This window comes from Ornithorhynchus anatinus, chromosome 1 (assembly GCF_004115215.2).
Source record: "Ornithorhynchus anatinus isolate Pmale09 chromosome 1, mOrnAna1.pri.v4, whole genome shotgun sequence".
Taxonomy (NCBI): Eukaryota; Metazoa; Chordata; class Mammalia; order Monotremata; family Ornithorhynchidae; genus Ornithorhynchus; species Ornithorhynchus anatinus.
This window is the reverse complement of record NC_041728.1, coordinates 28,202,968-28,223,431: the sequence shown is the minus strand read 5'-3', so window position 1 is coordinate 28,223,431 and position 20,464 is coordinate 28,202,968. Positions and strand designations below refer to the sequence as shown.

Below are 20,464 nucleotides of genomic sequence, written 5' to 3'. Positions count from 1 at the left end.
AGCACCGTTCTAAGCGCTGGGGTAGACAAAGGGGAATCAGGTTGTCCCACGTGGGGCTCCCAGTCTTCATCCCCATTTTACAGATGAGGTAACTGAGGCACAGAGAAGTGAAGTGACTTGCCCACAGTCACACAGCTGACAAGTGGCAGAGCCGGGATTCGAACCCATGATCACAACGAGCTTACAGTCTAGAGGACTATATTCCCAGCTCTGAGCTAAGCACTGGAGTAGATCCAACGAAAGCAGACCAGACCCAGCCCCTGACCTACACAGGGCTCACAGTCTAAAGGGGAGGGAGATCAGTGATCGAACCCCCATTTTACAGAGGGGGAAACTGAGTCACAGAGAACTGAAGTGACCTGCTGAAGGTCAGGCAGCAGGTCAGTGATGGAGCTGGGATTAGAACCCAGGTCCTCCAACTCCCAGGCCAAGGCTCTTTCCACTAATAATAATAATAATAACATTGGTATTTGTTAAGCACTTCGTATGCGCCAAACACTCTTCTAAGTGCTGAGGTACATGCAAGGTAATCAGGTCAGACAAAGTAGTCCCTGTCCCACATGGGGCTCACAGTCTTAATCCCCATTTTACAGATGAAGGAACTGAGGCACAGAAATGTGAGGTGACTTGCCCAAGGACACGCAGCGGTCGTGTGGCGGAACGGGGATTAGAACCCACGTCCTCAGACTCTCAGACCCGAGCTCTTTCCACTAGGCCTCGCTGCTTCTCAAAATGGGCGCAGGATTGGCACGGGGTGATAAGGACTGTAGGAGAGTGCCCAAATCTGAGGTGCCATTCCTGAGTCAGTACAGTGCTCTGCAAACAATACGCACTCAATAAATACGATTGAATTGAGTGAATGCCCCTCCTCTCCATTCGAGCAGAAAGCCGAGTTGCCCGAGCTGCTTGGAGAAGGGCTTTAACTCCCCGATCCCTCAAGCTGAGGTCCGTCACTGGCACCCCCGGAATCTTACTCTGGATGTAACTTTCTCATGGACTCTCAGATTTCCCATCCCCGTGTTTTCTTTTCTGCGAACCACCTGGATCGCGCCGATTAGAACAGATGTTCGGGGCATCCTGACTCAAATCCAACAGGACCAAAATGGCGAGCCATTAGACATGGTGTATATTTAAGCCTTCACTGGGGGTGAGGAGGGGGAAGGGAGGAAGGCAGGCTGCGGGCTCCAGTTTCATTTCCAGTGACCATTTCGCCCCGTCTCGTCTGATCGCGGGATCTAAGCAGGGTCGGGCCTGGTCAGAACTTGGGTGGGAGATTTCCCGGGGATACCGGGTGCCGTGGGCTTCCTCTGGACTGTAAGCTCGTTGTGGGCAGGGAGTGTGTCTACCAATTTTCTTGTATCAGTGCTCTGATACAGTGCTCTGCGAGTAGTAAGCACTCAAGAAATATAAATGACTGATTGGGATTTTGCTCTAGGTTGCAGCATTATCTGGCTGTCAACTGAAAGAGCTATTAAGATGGCGGCATGGAGACCTTGGGTGTGGAGGAAATCCGTAAAGACTACTGGTATCAATTCGGCGGAGGATAATTCCTCTCAGATAATTCCTCTCCCTCCGCTTCAAAGCATTACTGAAGGCCCATCTCCTCCAAGAGACCTTCCCTGACTAAGCCCTCCTTTCCTCTTCTCCCACTCCCCCCTACGTCGCCCTGACTTGCTCCCTTTATTCAGCCCCGCTCCCAACCCCACAGCACTTATGTCCACATCTGTCATTCATTTCTATCAGTGTCTGTCTCCCCCTCTACCCTGTAAGCTCCCTGTGGGCAGGGATCGTGTCTAGACTCTCCCAAGTACTTAGTACAGTGCTCCACACACAGCGAGCGCTCAATGAATACGACCGAACAAACGGTGAGGAAGAAGGGGACCAATTATCTCTTCATGTGCGACCAGAAGATACCGTGTGGGGACGTGGACCGATGTGGCGGAGACCGTGAGCTGTGTGAACGACTCCAATTTAGATCGCCTTCCGGGAAAGGAGAAGAAGAGAAGCACCGGGGCCTAGCGGAAAGAGAATGGGCCCCGGAGGCAGAGGATCTGGGTTCTGATGCCGGCTGTGGCACCTTGGACAAGTCGCTTCACGTCTCTGGGCCTCAGTTCCCTCATCTGCACCTATTTCGTTGCTCTTCCACCACAACCCAGCACGCGTGCTTCTCCCCTCCGGTGCCAACCTTCGCTCCGTACCTCGGTCTCGTCCATCAGGCCGCCGACTTCTAGCCCACGTCCCGCCTCTGGCCTGGAAGGCTCTCCCTCCTCAAATCCATCAGACAATTCCTCTCCCCCCGTTCAAAGCCTATTTGGAACAGGGACTGTACCCAACCGGAGAAGCGTGTACCTACCCCAGCATTTAGTACGGTGTCTGGCACGTAGTAAGTGCCTCACGAAAACCCTAACGAAAACAAACCGGGATCCTTCCCCATTGTCAGCGCCTCTGCATCACAACGCCGAGGAGAGAAAAAATCCCTTTCTCTCCTTCCTTCCCCTACCCAGCCGGTCCCTCGGTGACATGAAATTCATTGTTAAACCAATAAATACAGGTCACGCTCTGAGGTTAAGCAAATACGTGTGGGATTTGGTTTCTACCCCGTGGCCAGTCGGAAGGACCCCGGGGTCATCTCGTCCAGAAATCCAGGTTTTTGGCAGGGCGGCCACCTGGTCGACCCTAATCCTCTATCCAACAGTGAGGCTTTGTGTGCCCGGAATGAGGATCCTGGATCGCTTTCTTCGTCTTGGCCGTTCTGTGAGAATTCGTTCAGCCCTACGCCACCGCATGAGTTCCTTTGACAGCTAAATTGGGCTGGGTTGGTAAGAGCCGTCTCGGAGTTCTGGGTAATTTGATGACTCTCCTCTCTCCCTGAGCCTTGGCCCCAGGGAGCCTGCGCTTCGTGTGAAAATGCTTTATGGTGGGGAAGAGGAGGGCCAAGGCCTTTGAGACTCTGATTTGGGGAAAGCAGGATAATAAGAGGACAGTCGTAGGAACTGGGAAGCAGCCGTCGGGCCCGGGGGTCGGAAGGAACTGGGTTCTAATCCCAGCTCCGCCACGTGTCTGCTGTGTGACTTTGGGCAGATCACTTCACTTCTCTGGGCTTCAGTCACCTCATCTGGAAAACGGGATTAGGACCCTGACTGGGTAGGACGGGGACTATGTCTAACCTGATGGTCATGTATCTATTCCAGCACTTAGAAAAGTGCCTGAAACGTAGTAAACGCTTAACAAATGTCATTATTAGTATTACCATAATAATAATAATTGTGATATTTGTGAAGTGTTTACTAAGTGCCAAGGCAATCACACACAGTCCCTGCCCCTCATCGAACTCACAGACTAAGGGGGAAATAGAAGAGGCTTTTAACCCCCACCATTTGACAGATAAGGAAACTGAAACTGAGCAAAGTTGCTATGGGCCCAGTCACACGGAAGGCAAGAGCTGGAATGAAATGGATTAGGCCATGCCCCTTCCAGAGTTTTCATTTGTTTCGGATCAACGTCCTTTTCATTTAACATCTCCTGCCTCCCCCTCTGTCCTGGAAGCTCCTGAAGGACTGAGTCTCATCTTTACTTCTTCTGTATCTTCCCCATATGTTCTGCACACAGTAGGAGCCTTAAGCAAATACTACTGATATTATTATTATTGTTATTTCTACGAGGCAGAGCCCCCTTGTACACAGAAGAGAGCTGGGGGCTAATCAAACACAACTGATATTGTTATTATTATTGTTACAAGGCAGGACCCCCCGTCTCCACAGAAGAGAGCTGGGGCCTAATCAAATACTATTGGTATTTTTGTTCTTCTTGTTATTATTATTATTACGAGGCAGAGTTCCCGTGTCCACAGAGGAGAGTCGAGACCATTGGATAGCATTCTGGGCTTCCGCCGGGTGCATTTATGTACCCATCCCGAGGACCCCATTACCCAAACACTAATTCCTGTCACACTCCTCTTTTCCCAGAGAAAAAACATGGCCTAGGGGAAAGAGCCTGGGCCTGGGTCTCAGAGGATGTATGTTCTGCTCCCGGCTCTTCCCCTTGGCCGCTGTGAAACCTTGGACGAGTCACTTCACTTCTCTGGGCCTCAGTTTCCTAATCAATCGATGGTATTTATCGAGGGCTGTGTGCAGAGCACTGTACTAAGCGCTTCGGAGAGTACAGAACCACAGAGTTGGTAGGCACATTCGCTGCCCACAATAGCTGTCGAGTAATAATGATAACAATGTTTGTGATGGTATTTGTTAAGTGCTTACTGTGGGCCAAGCACTGTTCTAAGCACTGGGGTAGATGGAAGCTAATCACATTGGCCCACGTGGTGCTCACAGTCGTAATCCCCGTTTTACAGGCAAGGCGACTGAGACACAGAGAAGTGAAGCGACTCGCCCAGGGTGATACAGCAGACAGGTGGCGGAGCCGGGATGAGAACCCACGTCCCCTGGCACCCGAGCCTGTGCTTGTACTACTAGGCCATGCTGCTTCTTAACAATGATAATAATGCTGGTGTTTGTGAAGTGCTCACTATGTGCTGAGCACTGATCTAAGCGCTGAGGTAGATACGGGGTAATCAGGCTGTCCCACGTGGGGCTCACAGTCTTAATCCCTCTTTTACAGATGAGGTCACTGAGGCACCGAGAAGTTAAGTGACTTGCCCAAAGTCACATGGCTGACAGGTGGCGGAGTCGGGATCCGAACCCATGACCTCTGACTCCTAAACCCGGGCTCTTTCCACTGAGCCGCGCTGCTTCCAATACCTGTTCTTCCTCCTACTTAGCTTGTGAGCCCCCTGTGGAACCTGAAATGCAACCAACCTAACTTATATCTACCCCAGTGCTTAGGACAATGCCTGACACTTAGTAAACACTTAACATATGTCATTAACATCATCATCGTCGTCGTTATTATTGTTATTGTTATCGTTATTAATATTATCAAGTCACAAGCCACACTTCACTTCTCTGGCCCTCAGTTACTTCACTGTAAAAGAGGGATTAAGACTGTGAGCCCCACGTGGGACAACCTGATTACCCTGTATCTACCTCAGCGCTTAGAACAGTGCTTGGCACATAGTAAGTGCTTAACAAATACCAACATTGTTATCATTATTAAGAAGCAGCGTGGTTGCTCCACTATCATTATTGGAGAAGCAGCGTGGCTCAGTGGAAAGAGCCCGGGCTTTGGAGTCAGAGGTCATGGGTTCGAATGCCGGCTCTGCCACCTGTCACCTGTGTGACTGTGGGCGAGTCACTTCACTTCTCTGTGCCTCAGTTACCTCATCTGTAAAACGGGGATTAAGAGCGGGAGCCCCACGTGGGACAACCTGATTCCCCTGTGTCTACCCCAGCGCTTAGAACAGTGCCCTGCACGTAGTAAGCGCTTAACAAATAGAAACATTAATTAATTAAAATGGGGATGAAGACTCTGAGCCCCATGTGGGACAGGGACTGTGTCCAACCTGATTAGCTTTAATCTACCTCCAAAATTTTAGTTCGGTGCCGGATACATAGTAAGCGCTTGACAAATACCATCTTAACCAGACAAAACAAAAAAGCGCAGATCTAAAGTGACTTGCCCATGGGCACACAGGTGACAGGTGGCAGAGCCGGCATTCGAACCCAGGTCCTTTGACTCTTTCCGCTAGACCATGCTGCTTCCCTACTTAATGAACCCGTCCTACCCAATCTGCTTAGACTTCATTCATTCATTCGCTCATTCAATCGTATGTATTGAGCACTTACTTTGTGCAGAGCACTGTACTAAGCCCTTGGGAGAGCGAAGCAGCCCGGGCTTGGGAATCAGAGGTCAGGGGTTCGTATCCCAGCTCTGCCACTTGTCAGCTGTGTGACTGTGGGCGAGTCACTTCACTTCTCTGGGCCTCAGTTCCCTCATCTGGAAAATGGGGATGAAGACCGTGAGCCTCACGTGGGACAACCTGATTAGCCTGTATCTACCCCAGCGCTTAGAACAGTGCTCTGCACATAGTAAACGCTTAACAAATACCAACGTTATTACAACAATAAAGAGCCACATTCCGTGCCCACAGCGACTTCGAAGTGACTCTGCCCCGCCCCCCGAAACAATCATCCTTGCTTCCGCTCTAATGCTCCTACTGTTTTCTCTGGCTCTATTTTGTCTGTCTAGTCGTGCAGGTGATAATAACGATTATGATGGTACTTATTAAGCGCTTACTATGTGCCAAGCACTGCTCTAAGCTCTGGGCCAGATACAAGCTACTCAGGTCGGACACAGTCCCTGTCCCACGTGGGACTCACTGTCTCAATCCCCATTTTACAGATGAGGGAACGGAGGTCCAGAGAAGTGAAGTGACTTGCCCAAGGTCACGCTGCGGAAGAGTGACGGAGCCGGGATTAGAACCCAGGTCCTTCCGACTCCCGGGCCCGTGCCCTAGCCGCCGAGCCACGCTGTTTCTCTATAGCGAAGTGTTTCCACTCGGTTAAGAACCGGGGGCCTTTTACGTGTGAGGTGAACGTGATAGCCATAACCGTCTTTATTTTTTTTTCTTGCTATGGCTGTTATGTTTGCCACTGCTGCTGTTTGTGTTTCGTATCTTGATTTAGCTGGTATTCTCAAGGAAGTGGAAAAAGACTCCCACAAGCTAAGCCCCTCTCCAATTAAATCATTATTATTGCGGCATTTCTTAAGCGCTTACTATGGGCCACGCTCTGGGATAGAGACGACGTAATCAGGTCCCACACGGTCTGAGAGGGAGGGAGGACAGGAATTGAATCCTGAGGCCCAGAGGAGTGAAGCGACTCGTCCGGAGTCACGCAGCGGGCAAGCGGGATTAGAACCCAGATCCTCTGGCTTCCAGGGCCGGGCTCTATCCATTAGACCATTCTGCTTCTCACGCTCAGCCCTCGGGGAGGGCCGAGTGGCATCTGCTGCTGGTGAGATCTCAGGAACGCTTTGTTCCTTGACCGCAGAAGTCCCTTCCTGGGGGAGGGTCACCGGATTTGTGCCCCTCATTTAATGTTGGTATTTGTTAAGCGCTTACTATGTGCAGAGCACTGTTCTAAGCGCCGGGGTAGATACAGGGTAATCAGGTGTTTCCTCTTCTCCCCCTCCTTTCCGCGTTGCCTTACCCCTGGATTTGACTCCTTTACTCACCCCTCCCAGCCCCCACAGCAGTTATGTCCCTATCCGTAATTTATCCTCCGCAATCATGAAGGTCTGTCTCCCCCTCTAGACTGTAAAATCGCTTGGGCAGGGAGGGTGTCTACCAACTCCGTTGTTCGTTCATTCACGCATTCAGTCATATTTACTGAGCGCTTCCTGTGTACGGAGCACTGTTCTAAGCACTTGGGAGAGTAATCAGCAATATACAAACGCTTAGCACAGTGCTCTTCAATTCGTGTAGGGCACACTAAGCCCTGGACACTTCAATTAGTGAAGCGTTTCCTATTTTTTCTGTAATTTATTTCTATTAATGTCTCTCTCCCCCTCAGAGCTCGTTGTGGGAGGGGAATGTGCCTGCTTACCGTTGTATTGTACTCTCCCAAGAGCTAAATACAGTGCTCTGCACACAGTAAGTGACCAGTAAGTATGATTGACTGAATGAATGAATATCATAAACCCGGTGTGGGCAGGGATCGTCTCTCTCGATTGCAGGATTGTACTTTCCAAGCGCTTAGTACGGTGCTCTGCACACAGTAAGCGCTCGATACGATCGAACGAGTGATTGACTGATCGAACGCGGGCAGCTCAGCACGGACCGTCCCCACTGCCGCAGAAACCAGGTCAGGTGATCGCGTATTTTCCGCTCTTGACCGTCCCTATCTGAGCAGCGGTCTCCCAAGTTCCAGGGGCCTGGAAAAGATGCCCTTTGGTATTTTCAGGGGCCCAGTGAGAAAATCTCACCGTCAGTAGCTTCTTCTGTCTTTAATGGCATTTGTTGAGCGCTGACATCGTACTAAGCGCTGGAGTCGATTCAAGGTAAGCAGGTTGGACGCAGTCCCTGTCCCACATGAGGCTCACCGTCTTAATCCCCGTTTTTACAGAGGAAGGAGCAGAGGCCCGGAGAAGTGAAGTGACTTGCCCCAGGTCACACACTTGGACCTTAGCATAGAGACAACGTATTCAGGTCCCACACAGTCTAAGTAGGAGGGCGAACAGGTATTGAATCCTGAGGCCCAGAGAAGTGAAGTGACTCGCCTAAAGTCACCCAGCAGACGAGTGACGGAGCCGGGATTAGAACCCGTGACCTTCTGACTCCCAGGTCCGTGCTCTATCCACTAGGCTGTGCTGCTTCTCACTGGACCCAGGAAAATGCCAGAGTCCATCTTTTCCCACTTCTGTGGGACCTAGGTGAGCCCTGTTCAGATCTGAATGGTCAAGAGGTGAAAATTTGCCATCACAGGGAAGCAAACGTAGCCTAGTGGAAAGGGCCCGGGCCTGGGAGTCAGAGGACCTGGGTTCTCCTCTTCCAGCTCCATCATTTGTGTGCCTCAGTTCCCTCATCTGTTAAATGGGGACGAAGACTGTGAGCTCTATGAGGGCCAGGGCCTATGCCCAACCCCACCTTGTACCTATCCCAGGGCTTAGAACAGTGCCTGGCACATAGTAAGCACGTAACAAATACCATCATAATAATTATTGTTATTAAAATCTCACCACCAGCCGCTTCATCTCCGAACCTAAGGACAATTCTGCTACCTGATATGAAGCTCCATACAAAGGTTGAACCGTGTTGCATGTGTTTCTGAGCTTCCGCCTGACCCCAGCACCTATGGAGATCTATCGATCAATTTAATCGTATTTGTTGAGCATTTACCGTGAACAGAGCACTGTACTAGGCGCTTGGGAGAGAACAGTCCAAAGAGTCAGTAGACACGTTCCTTGCCCAAAAGTGGCTGACGGTCTAGAGGGGGAGACAGACATGTATTATAAATGAATACATTACGGACATGTGCATAAGTGCTGTGGGGCTGAGTAGGGATGAAAAAAGGAAGCAAATCCAAGTGCAAGGGGGGGATGCGAAGAAGAAAAGAGGGCTTAGTCAGGGAAGGCCTCCTGGAGGAGATGGGCCTTCAATAAGACTTCGAAGAGGGGGAGAGTCATTGTCGGGAATGAAGAGGGAGGGTGTTCCGGGCCAGAGAAAAGAAAAGAGAGCCCCTCTAGCCCGGTACATACAAGAAACCCCTCTACACTGTACGGCGGCGGCGGCAGGAATTATGATTACAAACTCCGTTGTATTGTACTCTCCCAAGTACTTAGAAAATTGCCCATTCCACTGTAATTATTATTATAATAATTGCAGTACTTGTTAAGTGCTTACTATAGGCCAGGCACTTCACTAAGCTCTGGGATAGATACAAGGTAATTGGGTCGGACGCAGTCCCTGTCCCACCTGGGCCTCACGGTCTCGATCCCCATTTTACAGCTGAGATCACTGAGGCCCAGAGAAGTGAAGCGATTCGCCCGAGGTCACACAGTAGACCAGCGACGGAGCCGGGATGAGAACCCTTCCGGCTCCTAGGCCTGGGCTCCGTCCGGTGGGCCACGCTGCTTCTCGCGATTGCACTCCCTCAAGCGTTCAGTGCAGTGTTCTGCGCGCAGTAAGTGCTCGATAAATACCAGTGATTGATTGATTGTGTTTCATACACAGTAAGTGCTCAATAAAAGAGCAGGAGGAGCAGTGTGGCCTAGTGGGTAGAGTACAGGCCTCACCAGTCCTCTCACGGGCGAAATGGGGATCCAATATCTGTTCTCCCTCCTACTCAGACTGTCGGCCCTCTGTGGGATCTGACGATCTGCTCATCTGCTGATCTTGTATCTATCTCAGCACTTAGTACAGCGCAAGATACATAGTAAGTGCTTAACAAATTCCGCAATTATTAATATTTCATTAGGATTATTACTGGCAGGTAAGCAAGGGAACATGTCACTGTCATTTTGAACTGCCCAGGTGCCTAGTACGGTGCACCACACTCAGTGGAGCTCAATAAATTCTGCTACTCTACGTCTGTTGCTAGCTGGTTCGTTCGTGCATTCACTCGTATTTATTGAGCGCTTACTGGGTGCAGAGCACTGTACTGAGCGCTTGGAAAGTACAACTCAGCAATAAAGAGAGACGACCCCTGCCCGCACCGGGCTTCCAGTCTAGAAGGGGGGACGGAGAGATCGAAACAGGTAAACAGGCATCAATATAAATAAAGAGAATTATAGATATATTCACGTCAAAACACAGTCAGGCATCCAAGCAACGAGGCTGAAGATTCACCAACCTCCACACCTTGTCGCGGTTCAAACACCGATATTCCTGTGACGTTCGTCCGGGTTTTTCTCAGACGTTTTTTTCAAGAGAACACGGTGACTCGTTGGAGTTTTCTTGGATAATGGGCATCTCCCCCAAATTGCTGCCTAAGACAGCTGTTTCCCTAGAGCTCTGGGGGGTTTTTTGTTATTTTCTCAGGGGGGGAGTTTTGTTCAGAAAAACACCAATCCCTTTATTCTTATGCTAAAAGGTCTGTTCCGTCCAGTTACAATCCCTGGCTTTATCCGGAGAATCTTTTTTAGAACCCGCTGACCTGAGCTTTCTTTGCTTGAGTCAGTGTAGCTGCCTCAGGAGGGTTAGGAGATGTCTTGGAAGACCATGGCTTAATGTATACATCATTCCTCAGAGGCCGGGACTAATGACAGCTTTTGCCCTCTTGGGGAATCGGGAAGACAAAACAAACGTGGGATCCAAGCGCTGGACCTGCGTTTTCTCAGTGTACCTAAAAGTCATCACAATGGTCTTCCATTGTTCCCTGCCCTTTTGTTACTTGGCCTGTCAATATTAGCACCAGAAGTGACTTCTGACTTCACGGGAACCAACCAGGGGAAAAAGAGTCACTATTTAAACCCCGAAGAGCTTTAAAGGGAACATAAAAGCTCCGATCTATAACTCGGGAAAACGGGGCCCTGCTCAATTTACACACGAAAGAAATATAAAACTAAATCCATCTGAAGTGAACTCACCACTTCGCGGTTTCCTACTCTGGCCGTTCCTTCAAGACGAGGCCCCGTCTCCCGACGTATTGCCGACAATGACACGGGATGTAAATAAAAGGCCAAAAATCGCCACCCACCCAAGGGTGAGTCTAAAATCTATAGGCTCGTGTGATAGTTCACAATAGTCAAAGGAGCTCTGTTGAACGTGTTTATTTAATACATCCGTCGTTGTCTCATGCCGTCGAGTCGTGTCCGATCCGTGGCGACGTCAATGGACACGTCTCTCCCAGGACGCCCCACCTCCAACTGCCATCGTTCTGGGAGTGGATCCATAGAGTTTTCTTGGTAAAAATCGGGAAGCGGTTTACGACTGCCTCCTTCCGTGCGGTAAACCCGAGTCTCCTCCCTCGACTCTCTCCAGGGCCGCTGTTGCCCAGCACAGGTGAGTTCACTAGATTGAAATTGCACCTCTCCTCTGAAGAGCTCAATGCTATCTCCGATTGTTTCTCTTCACCATTTTCGCACCGACTAAACCGTTTCACTAGTCAAGCTATCGAACCATGTCACCTCGACGGCTTCTGAATATTTTCTGGATGGATATCCATTCCGGCAAATGTGTTCCTTCCAGGTTTCTGGAAAATCACTCTGGCTAGACACTGGATATGTTTGCTGAGTGTGTGATATGAAATAATAATGTTGGCACTTGTTAAGCGCTTACTACGTGCAGAGCACTGTTCTAAGCGCCGGGGTAGATACAGGGTCATCAGGTTGTCCCTCGTGAGGCTCACAGTCTTAATCCCCATTTTACAGATGAGGTCACTGAGGCCCAGAGAAGTGAAGTGACTTGCCCACAGTCACACAGCTGACAGGTGGCAGAGCCGGGATTCGAACCCACGACCTCTCCCAAACCTGGGCTCTTTCCACTGAGCCGCACTGCTTCTCTAGATAGCTAAAGGTCTGCTTTCTGAATCTTGATTCTATTTATTGCCATTGTTCTCGTCTGTCCGTCTCCCCCGATTAGACTGTAAGCCCGTCAGAGGGCAGGGACTGTCTCTATCTGTTACTGATTTGTACAATCCAAGCGCTTAGTACAGTGCTCTGCACATAGTAAGCGCTCAATAAATACTAGTGAATGAATGAATGAATGGTTTGTAACCTAAAATAATTAAAAATATCTAATCTTTGAAAAAACATTCCCTGAAATAATTGAAAGCAGGGTAAAGGAATACACTCTATCCTCGACCCACTAAATATTACCCCTCATATACTGTGTGAAAAAAACACCAAAGAAGCACTTAGTACCACGGTTTGCACACAGTAAGAGCTCAATAAACACGACTGAGTGAACCTCGGGACGTAGACCGTGATATAAAGCATTCTTGAGGTTACTTTAATTCACTGACTTTTGCTTTTGTTTCCTATATTCTAATGAAAATACTCCATTCATTTTTCTCATTTTCAAACCTTCTCCTATAAGAATCAATATGCGCGATAGAAGTTTTTGTTAAAATTTGGTTGGCGGAGCTCAACATCCTTCACAGGACTGCTGCTTTGATCAATTAATGATTAATACATAAATTGTTAAGGAAGAGGTTTGTTGTTGATTTAGTTAAAGTCAACTTCACTAAGCAAAGCCTCTTGAGTCATTCTTCCACCTACAAAATTCCCGTTGAAGTCCCTAAGGCCCCGAGGGCAGAGCAGTATCAGGTAAAGAGTGAGAAAAGGACATTAATTATAGCCGGGTCCTCTGTCTCTGCTCCCAAGAGCCCTCGCTCAGAAGTCTTTGCAGTGCTGCCTAGAAAATTAGGAGAACTCAGGGCAACTCAGGGGTGGACAAGCAATTTGGGTTGGACACAGTCCTTCTCCCACGTGGGGCTCACAGACTCGATCCGCCAGACAATTATTATTATCCTCCACCTTCGAAACCTTATCGAAGGCCCATCTCCTCCGAGAGGCCTTCCCACTAAACCCCACTTTTCCTCATCTCCCGTCCCCTTCTGCGTCACCCGGACTTGCTTCTTTTTCTCTCTCCCCACCAGCCCCTTATGTATAGATCTGCAATTTATTTTTTTTTTGGATTGATGTCCATTTCCATCGACGTCTGTCCCGTCCCCCCCCCCCCCCCCCCCCCCCCGCCACCGGCCAGATTGTGAGCTCACTGTGGGCGGGATTTGTCACTGTTTAGACAAGTGGCAGAGCTTGGATTAGAACCCATGACCGTCTGACTCCCAGGCCCGTGTTCTGCCCACTACATTGTGCTGCTTCTTGTTCCACCATGTTCTACGACAAGGCTGCCATGGTGTCCAACCTCCAGATGGCTACGGTATCTGGACTGACCCCACGGAAGATACCCTCAGCCCCTGCCACAGCTTCCCCAGAGCAGAAGCATGGCCTAGTGTAAAAGGCACGGACCTGGGAGTCAGAGAGACCTGGATTCTAATCCTGCCTTTACCCCCCAATCTGCTATGTGACCTTGGGAAAGTCACTTGACTTCCCTGGGAGTCATTTCCCTCATCTGTAAAATCCTCATCTGCTTAAATCCTACTCCCTTCTACTTAGACTGTGAGAGGGATTGTGTCCAAATTGATAAGCTGGTATCTACCCCAGTTCTCACAACAGTGTTTGGCACAGGATTGTCACGCCTTATTTTTGTATTGTAATAATAATGATGGAACTTGTTAAGCGCTTACTATATACCAAGCACTGTTTTAAGTGCTGGGGTAGGTACGAGGTAATCAGGTTGTCCCGCGTGGCACTCACAGCCTTAATCCCCTTTTTCCAGATGAGGTAACTGAGGCCCAGAGAAGTGAAGCGACTTGCCCAAAGTCACACAGCAGACAAGTGGCGGAGCCGGGATGAGAACCCACAACCTCTGACTCCCAAGCCTGTGTTCTTTCCACTAAGCCACCCAAGCACTTATTAATAATAATAATAATAATAATTTGGTATTTTCTAAGCGCTTATTACAGTGCTCTGCACACAGTAAGCACTTACTAAATATGATTGAAGGAATAATAAGCGCTTAAACAAATATTGTTATCATCATCATCACGCAAAAAACTCTGATGCTCCCTTTTCAGAGCCAGACCAGTGAAAGAACGTATCAAAGAGAGACATGACTTAACCTTGCACAACTCTCCCTTCCAGTGTCCAAAGGTTTAAGCAGGTCGCCGAGTTCAGCGTTGGTGAAAGTGCCTATCGTAGGTAGCGGAGTGGAAAAGAAGAATAAAGTCAAATTAGGTGGAGCCTGCGTGCAAAGACACGCTATTCTCCGTATTAGTCAGGAGGCCTGAAGCAAGAGAACCCCGGTCTCTGCTGTGGGAGTTCCTCAGGGCTCAGTTCGTTGGTTCATTTATTAAATCGTATTTATTGAGCACTTACTGTGTGCAGAGCACTGTACTAAGCGCTTGGGAGAGTAGAATAGAACAATAAACAGGCACACAATAAACAGACACACAATAAACAGACACATTACGTGTCCCCAGTGAGCTTATAGTCTCTAAGTCCCTTCTTTTCTTCATCTACACCCGCTCACTGGATGATTTATTTCTCTCTTTGATGTCTGTGTTCTTCCACTGGTCTGGTCTTCCAAGGGCTTCTTGGCTTCCTTGTGAGTCTGGTGATAACAGCAGCAATAATGATAATATCTGTGAAGCACTTACTGTGTATCGAGCACTGCGCTGCGCACTGGGATAGACCCACGATAATCAGGCCCCACATGGGGCTCCCAGTCCAAGTAGGAGGACAAACGGGGATTGCATCCCCATTTTGAAGATGAGGGAACTGAGGCACAGAGAAATTAAGTAACAAGATCACACAGCAGGTAAGTGGAGGAGCAGGGGTTGGAACCCAGGGCCTCTTGATTCCCAGGCCCGGGCTCTTTCCACTAGGCCTCACTGCTTTTGATGTATTCAGAGTAATAATTAAGGTGTTTCTTAAGTGCTATTTGTCTAGCACTGGACTAAGCATCGGGGTGGGTACAAGATAAGGAGGAGCAGACATGGAACTCTCCAGGCCCGACCTCTCTCCCTCTCTGCAATCTCACATTTCCTCCTGCCTCCGGACATCTCTACTCGGATGTCCTGCCGACGCCTCAGACTTACCATGTCCAAAACGGAACTCCTCGTCTTCCCACCCAAACTCTGTCCTCTTCCTGTCTTTCCCATCACCGTAGAACGGCACGACCATCTTCCCCGTCTCCCAAACCCGTAACTTTGGCATTATCCTCGACTCCTCTCTCTCATCCGCCCCACATATTCATCTGTCACCAAATCCAGTCAGATCTATCTTCACGACATCCCGAAAATCTGCCCTTTCCTCACCATCCGAACAGGTACCGTGTTAATTCGAGCACTTGTCGTATCCCGCCTGGATTACTACATAAGAGAAGCAGCGGGGCTCAGTGGAAAGAGCCCGGGCTTGGGAGTCAGAGGTCATGGGTTCTAATCCCGGCTCCGCCGCTTGCCGGCTGTGTGAGCTCGGGCAAGTCACTTCACTTCTCTGTGCCTCAGGTCCCTCATCTGTAAAATGGGGATTAAGACTGTGAGCCCCACGTGGGACAACCTGATCACCCTGTATAATAATAATAATAATAATAATAATCATGTCGGTATTTGTTAAGCGCTTACTATGTGCAGAGCACTGTTCTAAGCGCTGGGGTAGATACAGGGTAATCAGATCGTCCCACGTGACGCTCACACTTAATCCCCGTTTTACAGATGAGGTAACTGAGGCACAGAGAAGCGAAGTGACGCCCACAGTCACACGGCTGACAAGTGGCAGATTGGGGATTCGAACCCGCGACCTCTGACTCCGAAGCCCAGGCTCTTTCCACTGAGCCCCGCTGCTTCCCTAGTATCCCCCCCCCCAGCGCTTAGGACAGTGCTTTGCACACAGTAAGCACTTGACAAATACCACCATTATTATTATTATAATTATAAGCTTCCTCGCCGACCTCCCCGCCTCCTGTCTCTCCCCACTCCAGGCCATATCTCGCGCTGCTGCCCGGATCGTTTTTCTACCAAAAACAAAGCATTTAGCTCACATCTCGCCACCCCTCGAAACTCTCCTACGGCCGCCCATCCACTTCCGCATCAAACGTCGGCTTTAACGCGGACAATCAGCTTGCCCCCTCCTGCCATAGCTCACTGATTTCCTACTCCAACCCAGCCCGCACACTCCGTTTCTGTAACGCCAACTTACGTCCTGTTCCTCCATCTCATCTATCCCACCTCCGATTCCTTGTTCACGTCCTCCCTCTGCCCCGGAATGCCCTCCCTCTTCGTATCCGACCGACCACCTCTCTCCCCACCTTCAAAGCCTTCTTAAACTCACACCTCCTCCAAGAGGCCTTCCTTAAAGCCCCCGTTTCCCCTACTCCCTCTCCCTTCCGCATCACCTGTGCACTCGAATCTGTACCCTTCAAGGACTTGATATTCACCCCACCCTCAGCCCCGCAACGCTACGGACGTAACCGTGAGAAGCAGCGTGGCCTAATGGCCAGAGCGCAGGCCTGGGAGTCGGAAGGACCTGGGTTCCAATCCCTCCTCCGCCACTCTTCTGCAGCGTCACCTTGGGCAAGTCACTTCACTTCTCTGGACCTCCGTTCCCTCGTCTGTAAGATGGCCATTAAGACCGTGAGCCCTACGTGAGACAGGTACTGAGTCCAACTTGATTATTTTGTGTCCACCCCAGTACTCGTCTCTTTCTCTGCGTTTAATACGATGCCCGGCACATAGTAAGCACTTAACAAATGCCGTAAAGAAAGAACGAATCCCATCGAATAGGGGAAACAGTAAAGGATACAGACGGGAACGGAAGTGCAGCGGAGGAGGATTTGGTGTCGCGGGGAACGGGATTGTGAGCCCCGTGCTGGACGGGGACTGGGTCCATCCCGATTTGCTTACTATTCATTGAATCGCTTGTATTTATGGAGCGCTCGCTGTGTGCCGAGCACTGTGCCGAGTGCTTGGAAAGTGCAATTCAGCAACAGATAGAGATTATCTGCCCACCATCGGCTCACGATCTAGAAAGGGGGGAGATAGACATCAAAACAGGTAAACAGGCGTCGCTGTATCCACCCCAGTGCTTAGTACAGTGCCTGGCACCTAGGCAGCACTAAACAAGAGCGTGGGGAATTGAGTTTTGTCTGGATCATCCCTTCCCGCAGCCCGGCCGTCTGGGACCATTTGGTTTCCGGTTTCCCAGACGAGCAGGCCGGTGAGCTCCTCTAGGCGGTGGCTGCCTGGAGCCGGATCCGTTACTGCTTTCCAACCTGGCTTTTGGCCCCAGTTGGAGGCTGGTCTGATCCCCGGCAGAGAGGAATCCCCAGGGAGTGTGGGCTGGGGTGGGAGGGTGAGAGGTGGGATGGCCTGGGAGGTGGGATGAGGGACAGCGAGGTGGGATGGGGAAGTGTGGGGTGTGGGAGCGTGGGGTTGGATTCGTGCCTTCCTTTCTTCATTCGATTGTACTGAGCGCCTACTCTGTGCAGAGCGCCGTACCGAGCGCTGGGGAGAGTTCAAAAGCACAATAAACAGACACATTCCAGTGTGGGCTGGGATGGTGTGGTGCGGGATGTGAGGTGGGAGAGTGCGGTCTGGGTTGAAGATGTAATTTATTTATTTATTTTGTATCCGTCTTAATGTCCGTCTCCCCCTTTGGACCGTGAGCTCGTCGTGGGCCGGGAATGAGTCTGTTGTTCTGTTGTCCTCTCCCCAGTGCTCAGCGCAGTGCTCTGCGCGCAGCGAGCACTCGATAGATACGATCGAGTGAACGGACGATGGAGGCCGACGTGGAGGGCGTAGATTAAGGCGGGGCGGGCCGGGAGGGGCCGGGGTGTGGGTTCACACCTTGGCTCTGCCCGTGAGGAGGGAAGGGGGCGGGTTGGGGGATGGGGGTGGTACCCGGCTTGGTGGGTGGAGAGGGAGGGTCGGGCCCCGCCATCTCGCCCCCTGGGCCCGTCCAACCCACTGACCGGCCCCCGTCCTGTTTCTCAGCTGCCGGACCTGTGCGACGCGGCGACGGGCCTGGCCCTCAGGGTGACCGAGGCCTTCGGCATCCCGGCCCAGGCGCTCCACGCCCCCGTCGCCGGGGTCCCCAGCCTGCGGGCCCCCCGGGCCTTCCGTCCCGCGCCCCGCTCCCCACGAGCCGCCAAGCTCTGAGCCCCGAGGCCCGCCGAGAACCACTCTCCCCGAGCTCCGGGGATCCTCCTGTCCCTGCACGTCCCCTCAAGGCCATAAGCTCATTGCGGGCAGGAAACCTGTCTGTTATCCTGTTGCATTCTCCCAACTGCTCAGTACAGTGCTCTGCACGTGGTAAGCATTCGATAAATACCACCGACTGACTGACTGGCTCCTCGCGCACCCGGAACCTGGTGTCCCTGACCCGCCGCATCCCGGCTCCTGGCGTCCCCCAGCTCCTGCATCCCAAGATGCTCGTGTCCTCGGTCTCCCCCTGGACCCTCGAGCTACTAAATCTTCGAATCCCTGGTCCCCGAGGGACGTGAGGGTTTGGGGGTGCTGGGGTTCGGGGAGCTTGGGGGGGCCTAGAGGGGCGAGCTGAATTCAGAGCCTGGAGTCCCACCCTGGGGTCTCTCCATCGGCAGACCGCCGCCCCTCCAACCACCCCCACCCCCAGCCTGCTGGGCCTTTTGGGGCTCCCCACATAAAAGCCGGGGCGCTGCCCGGGCTGCGAACCCGCACTCAGAGGGATCCTCCTGCCCCCCGCCCCGGTGCCCCGGCCTCGGGGTGACCGCGGCCTGGTTTCGTTTGCAGCCTCTGGGGCTCGCTTCCTCTTGGACGTGGAACCCACGTCCTCACTCGCTGCCTCCCGGTTCTGCCTCCTTCCCTCCCGGGCTCCTCCGGGCTTGGAATCCCCGCGCCCCTTGCCCTCGCCACCCACTTTCTGGTCCGTTCCCTCAGCCCAGCCTCCCCGGGATGGGCCTCCACACCGCCGTCTTCACCCGAAGAGGGCCGGAGGCAGGGGATCGGCAAGGAGTTGGGGACCGGCCCCACCCTGGGAGAAGCAGCGTGGTCTAACGGGTAGAGCGTGAGCCCGGGAGCCAGTAGGACCCGAGTTCTAATCCCGGCTCCGCCAGCTGTCTGCCGTGTGACCTCAGGCAAGTCGCTTCATTCAGTAGTGTTTATCGAGCGCTTTCCATGTGCAGAGCACTGTACTAAGCGCTTGGGATGTATAATTCGGCGACAGAGAGCGACCATCCCTACCCAGCGACGGGCTTCGGTACCCTCATCTGGAAAATGGGGATTAAGACTGTGAGCCCGACACGGGGCCACCCGATCACCTCATATCTACCCCATCACTTAGGACAGTGCTCGGCACATGGTAAGCGCTTAACGAACATCATGGTCATTATTACTGTAGCGGAGAGGGCTGCCGGACTGAGATGTCCAGTCAGTCAAGTGTATTTATTGAGCGCTTACCGTGTGCAGAGCACTGTACTAAGCGCTTGGGAGAGGACAATACAAGAGGCACATTCCCTGCCCACAAGGAGCTTACAGACTAGAGGGGGAGACAGTCGTTAAGGAGGCTGGGGTCGGCTGAGGGGGGAACGAATAAAGGGAGCAGGTCAGGGCGACGCGGAAGGGAGAGGAAAAACGGGAAAGGAGGGCTTAGTCAGGGAAGGCCTCTCGGAAGAGATGTGCCTTCGATGAGACTTTGAACGGGGAAGCGGAATTGTCTGTCGGATATGAGGAGGGAGGGCGTTCCAGGCCAGAGGCAGGATGCGGGAGAGAGGTCGCGAGCTCCTCGTGGGCGGGGAATGTGTCCATCTGCTGTTGTCCTCTCCCAAGCGCTTCGTACAGCGCTTTTCACACGGTGAGCGCCCGGTGAATACGATCGAATCGATCAAGGCACCGCCGTACAGCCACGGGACGCCGCGGGAAGCGTTTGCCCCTCAGAAGGAATCGAACAGAAAATCAACCCACGAGCCCTCACCGTGTGCAGAGCGCTTGGAAGAACCAAATGGGAAGTCCTCAAGGTGCTCACCCTCTAAGAGGAGACAACGGCGCCTAACAGATGCCATTACTGTGGTGAGCAGGCCCACGCAGATCGCTTCACCCGTCCGGGGAGTGGGAGCGGAAGCAGGTGGTGATGGGCGTCGAGAAAAACGAGTGAGTAAAAGAGGGCGGCTCTGAAAAAAGAGAGATGAATGCGAAAGTGCTGCATGGAAATTGGAAAATGAAAGGAGGATTTGTACTTCTTAATCTCCCCGAATTGATGAGAAGCTGGAGGTCGCAGGATTCCCCCCGCCCTGGTTCAGGCTTCCACCCAGATACAGAAGGGGGCGCCAGTGTTTTGAAGGAGGGAAATGAGGAATTAAATCACACGTGTCTTAATGCTTAGGAAGAAGAAGTAAGAAGAAGAGGAAGAAGAAGAACGTTGGTATTTGTTAAGCGCTTACTCTGTGCCGAGCACCGTTCTAAGCGCTGGGGTAGACACAGGGGAATCGGGTCGTCCCACGTGGGGCTCCCGGTCTTCATCCCCATTTTACAGA

The 20,464-nt window shown here is 51.6% G+C and overlaps 1 protein-coding gene across 1 annotated transcript in view; it reads left to right on the top strand.

Annotated features, from left to right (window-relative positions):
* ACOXL (acyl-CoA oxidase like) overlaps positions 1-18,113 on the top strand; it is a 230,536-nt gene extending 212,423 nt beyond the window's left edge. The window contains 1 exon segment of the mRNA XM_029058162.2: positions 17,949-18,113. Coding sequence (XP_028913995.2) covers positions 17,949-18,113 — 165 coding nt within the window.
* The last annotated feature ends 2,351 nt before the right edge of the window (positions 18,114-20,464 follow it).